Source organism: Labrus bergylta, chromosome 21 (assembly GCF_963930695.1).
Source record: "Labrus bergylta chromosome 21, fLabBer1.1, whole genome shotgun sequence".
Classification (NCBI taxonomy): domain Eukaryota; kingdom Metazoa; phylum Chordata; class Actinopteri; order Labriformes; family Labridae; genus Labrus; species Labrus bergylta.
Window position 1 is genome coordinate 9,998,037 of NC_089215.1, and position 12,359 is coordinate 10,010,395.

The following is a 12,359-nucleotide window of genomic DNA, read 5'->3' on the forward strand; positions in this document are numbered from 1 at the left end:
CTAAAATTCAAATTAAATTTGGGGTTTTAGGACTAATTACTGCAGCACTCAATTGGACGGCTAAATGGTCAGAACTTGTTAAAAAAGTTTTAAGTTTTAAGATGAACACAGTTTCATGACTTATAATGGAGACAGTCACAACGGTCCACATAGTTTAGCTAATTTGTTCAAATCAAAAACAGAACGAACTAAAAAAAATAAAAAAGAATAAATAAGCATTTAAAATGAACTTTTGCCGGAATCCACATGAAATAATAACGTGGAGTATGGCAAATTTGGCGTTTCAAAAAATTATGGCACTCTTTGCTTTCCATACAAACCGCTCAGTGCGCGCACATTAACCCGCGTGGTGAGTCTTTTCTGGACTCGCTCGCGGGTGCTGAAAAGAGATTGCAGCTGAGCTCGCGCTGTAATCTGTGACAGCTGGAAATGGACAGCGACAACGGAGCAGCCTTGAAGTCGTCTCACACAGGTAGGAGAAGCTTTTTTTTATTTTATTCCTACCTGTCGAAGCGGTTTTCCAGTCGGTGTTTTTAAAGTTCCTACTCAGAAACGTATTGGAGTATCAATAAATCGACTTAAAATCGCAGTTAACGTTTGTCGAGGTTACACTTCAGGTAGTTTGGCTTGTCACATAAAGGTTAGGTTTGTTCACTTACTGCACGACAAATGACTTGACTATTCTTTATTTATCCTCGCAGGTATAGGCTAGTCAGTGTGTCTAGTGTTTTCTTACTTTTCCTACTTGTGTTGACGAGGCAGTCTCTACTTTTCTTAAGAAATGTTCGCTTTGAATGTGGTACACTGTTGAGCCAAGTTATTATTGCATTAACCTTTTGTCCGAGGATGATAAATGTTTCGGTCTTATAGGGCAATAATAGTTGGCATATGTTTGTTGTCTTACATTCATTTTTCTTGAGAGAGAAATGATGGTTAAATACTGTTTCGGAAGCTTAAACAGGAGGATGTATATTGTATGTTACATTCTCTGCTTCGAGTTTAATATTGCTCACAGGTGAAGGCTACATCGGCTTTTTAAATGTCCAGAGAACTCTGTGTGTGGCTGCCTGTTTGAGTTACCACACATTTTCACACTACAGAGATGTGTTTGTTTGCGTGCTCGTATTCGGTGTTTGAGAGCTAAAGATAGATTATACAATTTATATAGGCCTAATGTTATTTTATAGGCTATTTCATCCTATTTTTTAAGGCAGGGTAATCCTGGCTTTTATAAAGGCACATGAAGGACCCCTTAACTATCTTTTTTTATTAAAGGACTAGGCTACATACAGCTATTTATGACGGGTGTGTGTGTGTTTGTGTGTTTGTGTGTGTGTGTGTGTGTGGGGGGGGTTCTTAACGCAAGCAACACGTTATATTATATTTTATATGTAGGTTATTATCACACAAACACTTTGGCCTGCCCTGCTTCTCCTGTTCATGGAACATCAATGGTGTCACCCTATTATTGGGCACTCCCCTTTGCTTATCTGCCACTATATCATACAGGCCTTTGTGTAGGTTCCTCTATCATAGAATCTATTTTTAACCTTTTAAAATATTTGTACTTAATACAAATCTTATATGATTATTTATTTTTTGCAGTTTGTTTTGTGTTCAATTAGGATATGTTGTTGTTTATGCTACATGTGATGTAGAGTTGGCCTCTGCAGTGTGTGCTGGAGGAGAATGTGAACAGCCTTGGATGATGCTATCTGCCACATGAATGTATTGTGACATCTTCTCAGGGTGAAAAGAGGGAACTCTGAGATCAATGGTCGTATTCTTGGAAACAATACTAATAGTTTGATCCCTAAAGTGTAAGATATAGAGAATAAATCATCAAGTATAGAAATAAACAAGTATAGAACAAAATTAGGAGCCATTTTGACCACATTAATTCATTTTGCCTTCTTTAGCATCGCCACAAAAATGTAATTGTTACAAAAGCCTCTGGAATTGCATGTTGGTCACATTTTAGAGAGCCATTTGAAAGACTTCTAGGCCTTTTTGTTTTGCTTTAATTAAGACATCCAGGAACATTTTTTTTCTCAGAAGACGGGAACACTGAATATTGATTGTTTTACTTAAAAAAAAATACTCAAATATTGTAGCGATTACATGGCGTTTATTCTGTCAGTAGATTGATCAAGTTATGTTCTTTTATCTATAGACATGTTAACCTGTCATATTTCCGTTGTGTCTTTCCATGGGTGTGCGTGTGTCTCACACTGTCATTACTCTAAGTGTTGCATTGGCAGGCTCAGCTTCTACTCGATTCAAGCAGAGTAGCCCCCCACCAAACACTGACCACATCCTCGTCATCTTCTGCATCTTCTTTAAATGACCTTGCTCTCCTCCGTCGCCTCTGCGTCAGCTTCAAACCTAAATGGCTCCAAATTATGTCCCCCCCCCCCCCTTTCCTGCCAAGCAGCGCCGCACTGCCCGAGAGATGTAGAGATGTTCTTTCCAACTGCATGCAAGCATTCATTTTCTCTGTGAACAAAAGGTCCTTGATTCATCAAATCCCTCGCCCCCTATCGCTCTCTCTCCTGGGTGATGCTGTAATTTTCACCAACACTCCCCCCTGTGTGAGCCACTGTGAGTTGGTCGTGTTTTTTTATACCTTGTGTGATTCTTTCGGGCATTTTTGTGGTTACACAGCTGGGTCAGTATCACATTCATGGCAGCATGAAGACTCAGATGAACAGAAACAATTTCTTAAAGAAAGGTAAAGCTGACTATTTATGTTGTATATTACACACAGAGAAGCGAAGACAGCGTTTCAGTGATAGATCCAAACAATAGTGTGGAATGACCTTAGAGCTCCAGTTCATCTTTTGGCACGTACAAAGTTGTGAAGGCTGCTGAGTGCTTTGTGGACCAAAAATATTCTAAAATCCAATCAAATCAAAGTGTATTTATATAACAGATTTAAAACAACCACAGTTGACAAAAGTGTTGAACAGATTTAAAAAGCACATAAAAGAACAAATATGAGTAAAAGGATACTAAAGGGAGGACTGCAGAACAAGAGCTGAAGACAAATAATAAAACATTACCTGTCCTACATAACTCTGGACCTGAGAATAATTTTGTTTTTCTGTGGAGGTTCCCAGGTTTATTTAAATGCACCAAAATAGTTAGAAAGATAATCATATTGATGAGATATTTCAATCAACCAATAGTTGTAGCACAAGTTATAAGTTCAAGTAAACTGGATTTCTACAGTTTGTTGGGGGAAAAATAAGATTATTGAAGGTATTACCTATGGCCTGAAATTGTGTTCTTTTAGGTCTAAACTAAATGTAGAAAAAACATGTGAAGTTTGTTTTAGCAGATACCATGAAATGTGTCCGTATGTGATGGTTAAGGAAATTTCTTAATTCAGTTTCAACTTGTAAGTTTAAGTTTATCATAATAATATGTGATCTAAGGTGTTTACAATTAATTATGTTCCCTTATGTTTAGAGAATTTTATTTGTAGACCAGGGCATGCTGCTGCAATGCAATAATTTAGTTTAGATGATACCCTTTCATATATTTGCCTTTTATTTGATCTAAAATATATTAAAACATGTTAAATCAAAAGCAAAACAAACACACAACAAAGCAGACGTAAAAAAAAAAAAGTAATCTTTACATATTTTGAAAAGGATAATACAATTACATTTTCAAACAGTTTCTTTAATTGTTATTATTTTTCAAATAACAAAATACTGGTCCAATAATTTGGTTATTGACTTTTTACATTTTTATTTGATATTGATAACTTTCTCAGGCCTTGGATAATATTTTTTTTTATGATGTACCAAAACAAAAAATAAACCTCAGACCTGGGATCTAGCAGCACCCAGCACCTCTCACCTTGCTGCACCCTGCACGAGTCCATATTCACAGATTATTTCTATCCCAAACATCGATGATGAAGCTGAGTGACCGCCCGTATAAATTCTCCCCCACACTCCTCTCTCTCTCTCTCTCTCTCTCTCTCTCTCTCTGTCTCTCTCTGTCTCTCTCTCTCTCTCTCTCTCCCTCTTTCTTACCTCTGAGCGTTTTTCTTCTTTTTGCCATTTGGCTGCCGCCGTCTGTCTCAGTAAAAACCGTCAGCTGTGAAATTGAGAATAATCATGCGGAACGAGATTGGGATGGGAGCAGCTTGAGCTCCCGCCCTTCAATGTCAACGGACTCATGGCTCCTGCTGATAAAGTCTACCAAGGAATGAACAAACAAACGCAAAAACATGTTCTGTTGTGTGTGAGGACCTTTTTATTGTCAGTGTTACCGATCTTAGATCTTAATCAGATCTTTGTTGTCAGTTTTAAGAAATGGTCAGTTTTGTGTTTCTTCTGTGTTTTAATAAGATCCTGGTATACTGTCTTGGGATAGAGCATAGCTAATGTGTGCAGGCCTATACGTTTCCACTGAAAGTACTAAAATAAATACACAGGATTATGAGATATTGTTCTTAAGCCTAAAGATATAAGAAAATAAGGAAACCCTCTATTGAAAAGCTAGAACCATAGAATGTTAATTTGAATGAATTACCAAAATGGCTGGGATTCATTTTTATCCTTTTCCTAATCGATTGAAAAGCTTATTGTTTTGGCTCTATTAAATAGACCTTGTAATTTCATTGGATCAGTGAGTGAGAGAAAATACAGGTGATAGAAAAATGGATCAATACTCTTGCAGTCGGAGTACTGTGGTTTCTCGTGCAGCAGAGATCTGCAGGCGGCCATTTTCTGCCCGGGAGTGTATTGTTGTAGCCCCCTGCCTTTGTTGTCGCCACACACTTCCTCTGCAGATGACTGATTGGCACATTTGAAATACAGAAAAACACATTTTGTTTTAACCCAAACACATCCGTCTTGCTTCTGTCTGACTAAGCTTGTAAACAAGGAGAAAAACAATAGTATCGAGCATCAAAAATGATTTTAATGGACTGTCGGTAAATTCACCAGCCATGGTCGCGCTCGCAGGAAGCCGGCACCAGCAAATGTGCATTAAACACCTTATCACAACAGACACACACCAGATTCCTCCCCCTAACCTCCCCCCTCCCTGTCAGCTTCACCTCCGACACTCTAAAATGGATTTCTGCTTAAGTCTCCCATCAAAGCTGTAATGGCTCTGAGGCTGTGTCATTACCAGTCAGACGACTCTCTCCTTCACACAGCAGAAGCTTAAACCTGTCTCTGGACTGATAACTGTTACCTTTATTTGGCATGCTTAGTAGCAAAGACTGATGACAAAGCCACCTCCCCGACTCTCTGCTGAACTCCCTCCTCATTCTAAGGTCCGTCAACCAGAGCCCAGAGTGCAAAAACCCACCTTCAAGGTACGGCAAAGCTGTGAAAATTTCAACAAAAGATCGATATGAGACATGTAATGACAACCCAAGCAGGTCAATACTGGGCTGTGATAAATAGAAAGACAGTCTATAAATTAAATGTTTCTTTATACTTGAAAGCAGTTATAAGAGCTCATAAACTGTAGTCTCTTATCGTTTTATGATCAGTTCCTATTAGGAAAAACAAACGTGCTTTCAGCCCTTTTACCACTCATGAACTCCTGACTTTTAGTTAGCAATAGTAGGAATCAAAATACTAGCAACTGAAACGAGCAGTAAAGAGGATGGAGCAGAGAAACTCGTCAAAATGTGAACAATGTCATGGCCTCACCCACTCCCTTGCAGTGAATGTTCCAGACAATTGTGTTCACGTCAGCTCACCCCGACTTCAAGCAGACGTTTTACTCAGGGGCTGGCAGGAAAAAAATACACTGGGTAAACATATTTGGCCGATTGCGTTCATTAGAAGTAATCTGAAATAAGGATGGGGGGGACCTTTAAATTATTTAATACATGAACTATACTCCATTGTATATATTTTTTGCCATTAAAAAAATGCATCAGATACAAGGGCACTTCAAATCCATGTTCTGAATGAAATGACAAAAGATGGTAATTTAACCGGGGGGTTATTAATTCAGCTAATCTTTATAAATATAGAGAAAACACCAGCTCTGTGAACGAGATGGTCCATAATTATTTTTGGCCACCGCTGTCACTGAACAGAAAAAAAAACCATTTGGACTTTTGGTTTTACATACGTCCAAATAGCTTACAGTAACATGTGACAACGTGGAGCGAGAGTTGTCAACAAGTCTGTACTAACAGCCACTTTGTTATTGCAAATGAGCACTCTATTCTGCTGCTCTTTTCTCATACATCTATTCCACCCTTGTAAGCTGTTGTCCGCCATGATGGTGGCTTGTACTCCAGCTCAACAAATGCCATTTCGCTTTAAACAAATTAATGGGAGCATATCATCAGTCTCTATTATTGGTATTAGTAGGCTAATCTTCTCCACTCTGTTGTTATCACAGCAATGTGTGCTAACAGGGCTATAACAAAGATGTGATGCTTCCTGTTGCCTGTCTCTGCTGGTTTCTCCTTGTGCTTAATGCACATGTGGTTATGCATCGAACTAGTATTTCTATGCTATGCAAATTGAACAGCATATGTCTTGCATTGAATGTGATGTTATCGTCTTCTTTTTGGTCAAAGTACTGTGAGACATCACTTCTCCTTTTCTTTGGTGACTTTATCATCATTAACGTGATAAAGTAAAGAGATGCCACTGTCAGAGTATTTTCACAGAAAGCTTTCCACTTGAGCAAACAAACACAGAAATATTGTATTTTTGATATTGTCTTTTAACCAATCTGTCTGCAAAAACGCCTCACATGTATGTCACACAGCAGCCCTGATGATAATAAACCCTCGTCATATGAATCAGGGCATGAACACACACCTCGAGGGCCGTGTGGGAAGCAGAATTTTCATTCCCGCTCCAACCTCCTGCGGCTGTAGTGCAGGTAGAGATCCAACTCAGCAGGCAGCAGTGTGAATATGATTGTGTGTGTGTGAGTGTGGTGTTAAGAGGTGTACACGCCCATTTTTGCACGTGTGTCACATGTGTAGAAACATACCTGAATGTGCAGTCGTGAGGATGCATCATTTTGACATGGCAACAGAGAAAATGTCTGATGCAATGAACAGGATTCCACAAAGAGTATACATTTACATTACTTTGCCAAATTTCATTTGAAAGCATGATTTTGACTTTATTCAAAAGCCATGGTGTATGTTACTGTCAAAAAAACTACATTTTAACTTTTTAGTTGCGGGTGTTTTTGGAATCGCATTGTTCGCTGTAATTCTGATTCTTAGTGTCTTGGTTCTTGAATAAAGAAAAATAAAAATAATTGCTGACAATGAAGACAATGCTGAATCATTGTCCACTACACAAAGACACATTAACTGGTTGTAAACTAAGCTGTGAGGTTACTGTCTTTGTAGCTAACATAGTGCCGTTTTAGTGACGGTCCTTTCTAATGAAAGAGATTTGAGAGATTGTTTTCATCCCCTGACTAGACCTAGTGTTTTCCTTATCTGAAAAGTCCACCACCAAGTGTTTGTCAGTGCCTTTTAGTTGCTGTTGCTGAAGTTTTGCATTGCAGTCCACTAAGGTTTGTCTGTGGCTGGTGCACACAAGATAATAGCAAAAATAATTAAGCATCCTCTACCAAAGCTAATCATTTATTTAAGGTGCCATAATGCTGTTTTTTTTTTTGTATCTGCTGTTTGTCTTTCTTGTAGGAATGCATATAACTGCCTTAGGCTCTTAGGCTATAATTTCCTGCAGAGTGGTTTAAGCAGAACAGTCATAAGAGGAAGCCCAACAATAAACCTGCATGTCACACACTAGCTTACTGAGAAAAGCATAATAATGGCCATTTTGGGTTCTCCTCAGTTTGCACCTGATTCTTCAAGCAGCTTCTTATTCTGAAATAATTTTGCTCTTTGTTCGCTCATTAAACGGTGCATTATATTCTCTCTAATGGCTATTACTGCTGAACACAAAGGGGCAGTGAAGCGGGTTAAATTAAATGGTTGTTAATTGGAGGAGTCATTACAGCACGATGGCTCAGCTGCTCGTGTGCTGCCGTCTGTGTCTGTCATGACTGAATCACAGCGCGCTGATGGAGAAGCCTCTGGTCTGTTATGACCTCTAAAAAGTCAGGTTCATTGGTCATCTGGCTGAAATGACTTTGTGATGCTGTTATATACAGATTCTGTTGGGTAACAAGTCCTGATTAGGATTTAATAATTTGTTTGCTCTTGTTTAGTAAAGGAAATGTTTTGTGTTTATTTTGCTGCCTATAAAAATGTATGGCAGCAGCTTTTAGCAGTGGAAAAAAACTTCAACAGCTATTTAACGGTCAAAGCCAGATTGTATGATTATCAGATCTGTCTAGCCAGTCAAAATAAAGATTGGCCTTTTGAATTGCATTTGAACGGGAAGATTTTTACTGATTTATTTGAGGTACACATAAGGTCATCATTAAGTAAGCAGAGAGTTAGCAAGTTTTGACACCCAGTCAGGATCAGGAACAGACCTGTGCAAGTCCAACACTGCATAACACACTTCTAAGTTAATGTGGTGGATGTAAACTGTACGCATTCCTCAAGTTGATCTGCGATATCGGCATATCTATAAAAGCCCTCACAGAAAGCAAATTAATATCCCTCTCCAATGGTCTTTATTGCTTTTGGTGTATGTGTGTTAAAGTATTACACGTAAGTTCATTAAGTTAAACGTCTCGAGATAACACTTGTTATGAATTGGCGCTATACAAATAATGATTGAGTGATTGATTGATTGATTGATAAGTCAAGTGAGAGGCTTTGTTTGAGCAATTTTCATCCTATCATTTTGATGCTCTTTAATTATCAGACACGAGGCATAAAATTTAATGAATTAACCCAGTTTTGCTCTGGACTTTGAAATAATAACAAGTGCTCTTTGTGCTCCTAACCTTTCCAAAATTTGTCTTATAACCAACTTATCTCAGGTACAACAAAAGTAGTTTATAGATCTTGTCGGTTAACAGCAGTTGAATGTCTTTTATCAAAAGTACTCTTAGTGTGACGTGATTGAAGCAAAGAGTGATGTTGAGGACCAGACAGACAAAAAATGAGGTGAAAACTTACCATGAAGCTCAGTAGAGCTGACCTGACTCATCTTGTGATAATTCTCTAAATAGTACCTGCCTGTACTAACACATTGGCAAATTGTTTACACATTGTTTACAAATTTTAATAAAATGCATTGTTGTAACAACATGATCCCCTTTATAAATCAGCATTAATCAGGTGGAAGATAGATTTAGTAATCCTTTTCACACATCTAGTAAAACCCTTTCTATTGTCATACTGTCAGTACAGTCACAGCTCTCTATCACACTGAATGAGTGGGTTCTTCAAAACTGAGACAAGGTGAAAATGTTAACAATATTCATTGTTGATTTATGGTTCAAACCAAATGAATAAATGTAAATATAGTATGTGTGGAGAATACATAATTAAAGCAAGCTAAAGCCTGATCCCACTTGAATTATCCTTCCACAGTGTTTTGGTGATGCTATCAAGAGGTTTAATTATCAGTTTAATTATAGGAGTTTGATTTAAACTTGCCTCACTGACAGTAGCACTGGTTGTTTATACAAAAAAAAAAAACTATCCAGATGCCTCTCTCTGCTCTACCACCTCCAGGAATCAGTGAGATAATTCAGGCAATTAAACCTGTTTTACCTTGGGAGTACACCTAATTAAAAGTCGATTCAATTTAGCGTGTCAGGTTTCCAATACGAGACAGCACAGATGAGAAATCACAGGATGGATGATGCGGAGAATGAGAGCAAGAAAGCGTGATCTTATCTAAAGTCATCTGTACATGATGGGACGATTGTCTCCGAAAAAAAACCTTGTTGAATATTTACAATAAGATTATACACCTCGGTAATTCTCATTAAAGTAAAGATAACTTTAATCTGCAGTCTCGATGGATGATTCCTAATGAAGGTAGTTTATAATTAACAAAATAACAAATGGATATTTTTTTGTATAAACAACATTAAACATTGCAAGCAGTATTACTATAAATGTTTACACATTTAAATTGTGTTTTAATAATCTGCAAATGCTTATATTTACTTACCAGTTGCATATGTCTACAATGTAGTTAAAAACACCTGTAGCGTAGTGGTTTGTGCGCGCGGCCCATGTACAGGGACTCTAGTCCTCCACAAGGAGGGCCCCGGATCAAATCCAACCTGTGGCTCTTTTCCTGCATGTCATTCCCCTCAATCTCTCGCTCTCTCTCTCCTGATTTCTGAGTCTATCAAGTGTCCTATCTCCAAAAAAAGGCCCCAAAACCCCCAAAATAAACCTTAAAAACACCTGTAGAATATCATTAACTGTTTAATACAAAGATTAGATGTCCTTTTTCAAAACTACACCTGATATGCATCAAACTGGTGTCTGAACTAAAGATAAAATAATAATTATTTCAAGCAGCCAACATTGTGTTATTATCAAGTTACTTAAAAAATGAAAGTCAGTTAGTGATACAGCCAACAAGAAGTCTATTTGCTAACAATATTAAACATGGTAGGTTAGCAAATCATTCGCAGGATTTTATCACTTTCTGCCAGCACCAGCGATTCACTTGAGATGAAAACATTTCCACCTTAATATTTTGAGTTTCAGGTCACTTAATAGATTAAGAATTTAAGTATTTTATTGTTCTAAAATGCATCGTATTGCAGCTCAACTTGTAGTCCCCCTAGCCCAGGATGAGAGTCTTAAAGAAACACCTTTTTTTGTTTTTTACCTCAAGTGTTTATTAGCCGATTTAATCACTTAATTTATGTTTTTGAAAAGGAGAGTTTTCTTTGGATAATTAATTGAATCTAAGGGTTCTTTTTAGACTGTTTTGTAAAGTTCACTTCATGACATTACTAAACTAAATAAAAACATATCATAGACTGACAAAATTCAAGTGGACTTTAAGTCTTTTCCACTGATGATTAGAAATAATGACTTTTAGGGAGGCAGTTATATAGTTCTACAATTCAAACTATTATTTTCATTACATTTTAATACTGTAGTGTTGAACCTGGTTATTTTTAAGAAATGAATATGCAGTTTGACAAAGCACAGCAGCACTGACTGGTTTGTTGTCTCTGACTTACTCCATCTGTTGTTCGTTTGTAATTGCATGGTCTGGGTGGACTGTGGAACTGAATTGCCCTCTGGGATGAATAAAGTTTTCTAATTTTGAGTCCAAGCATACAACAAAAAAAACTGATTGGCATTTGATCGTCTTTATTTTAACCGGTTTATGCCTGGGTCTTAAGTATCATTTAGGGACACTTCAAGTTAATAAGATGGCTGTGGTGTCTGAAAAACTGTGCAACCTAATGTAACAGTTATGTAATAGCTTTTTATATACTGTATATCAATTTATTTCTGCTTCCCCAGAGGAAAAATAATGTAGCACCTATTATGAAGACCAGGCATTTGGCAAGTTTCTCCTATTGCGTACTCAATGCTGTCTATATAAAGATATACCGGGCTTCCTCTGTACAAAGTATATTTATCCTCTAAGGAGACACAGACTAGACAAATGACACGGAAACACATCTCTCAGTCATCGTCATTAGTCATCCTCGCCTCCATGTTTTCTCCTCCCACATTCTGCTTTTACTCCATATGGAAAGCATACGTTTGCCCTCCACATTGAAGGACTCTCTACTTGGCACGCCATCAGCTAGCATAAACATATTTGCATTTTGCTGAAGTTTGACAAATAGCGAGAGTGTCACTTCATGCCAGAGCTAAAAAAAAATATCTTACTGTATATATAGCGACAGACTGAGATAGGGTTCATGTCTACGTGATGTGATGAAGATGTGATTAGTGTTTCAGCCTCTTTTATCAGTATCATATGATCTGACCTCTGTTAGGTCACGAAAACCTGAAGGGCAAACAGACAGTTAGTAGATTAACCCTCCGTCATATTCTCTGTAAAGGTAGACATGTGATCACACACATATGTTTCTGAGCCAGGAGAAATATGTTCTCACCTGCAATTCCTCTAATATCCTTTACATTAATAGTGAGCATGCTGGTGCAAGTGAATTTAAGACTGCAGATGGAGAAGGTGAAGACAACTATCAGGGTGTAATACTGCCACTGTCTCCTCATATGTCACCAGAACTACTTAGTTCTTACTACTTACTGAAAATTCACAGAGAAAAAAACCTCCATCTAAGTTTATGCTATGTCTGATGTTATCGCTATGAATGTTTTGTTGTTGCTTCCTGCTTCACGATTGGCTATTGTTCTGTTCCATGAGACAATCAACAGAGTGCTTGCTCTGCTGTCCTGCGTGTTATACCCACACAACAGGATTTCTGATCGTAACTATGAAACACGTTTCGGGCCC

The 12,359-nt window shown here is 37.8% G+C and overlaps 1 protein-coding gene across 1 annotated transcript in view; it reads left to right on the plus strand.

Annotated features, from left to right (window-relative positions):
- Window positions 1-341: 341 nt before the first annotated feature.
- The window catches only part of LOC110002631 (zinc finger protein 385C), a 69,185-nt gene continuing 57,167 nt past the window's right edge, over window positions 342-12,359 (plus strand). Inside the window, exon 1 of the mRNA XM_065949897.1 lies at window positions 342-472. Coding sequence (XP_065805969.1) covers window positions 430-472 — 43 coding nt within the window. The 5' untranslated portion in view covers window positions 342-429. The remainder of the gene's footprint in view (window positions 473-12,359) is intronic.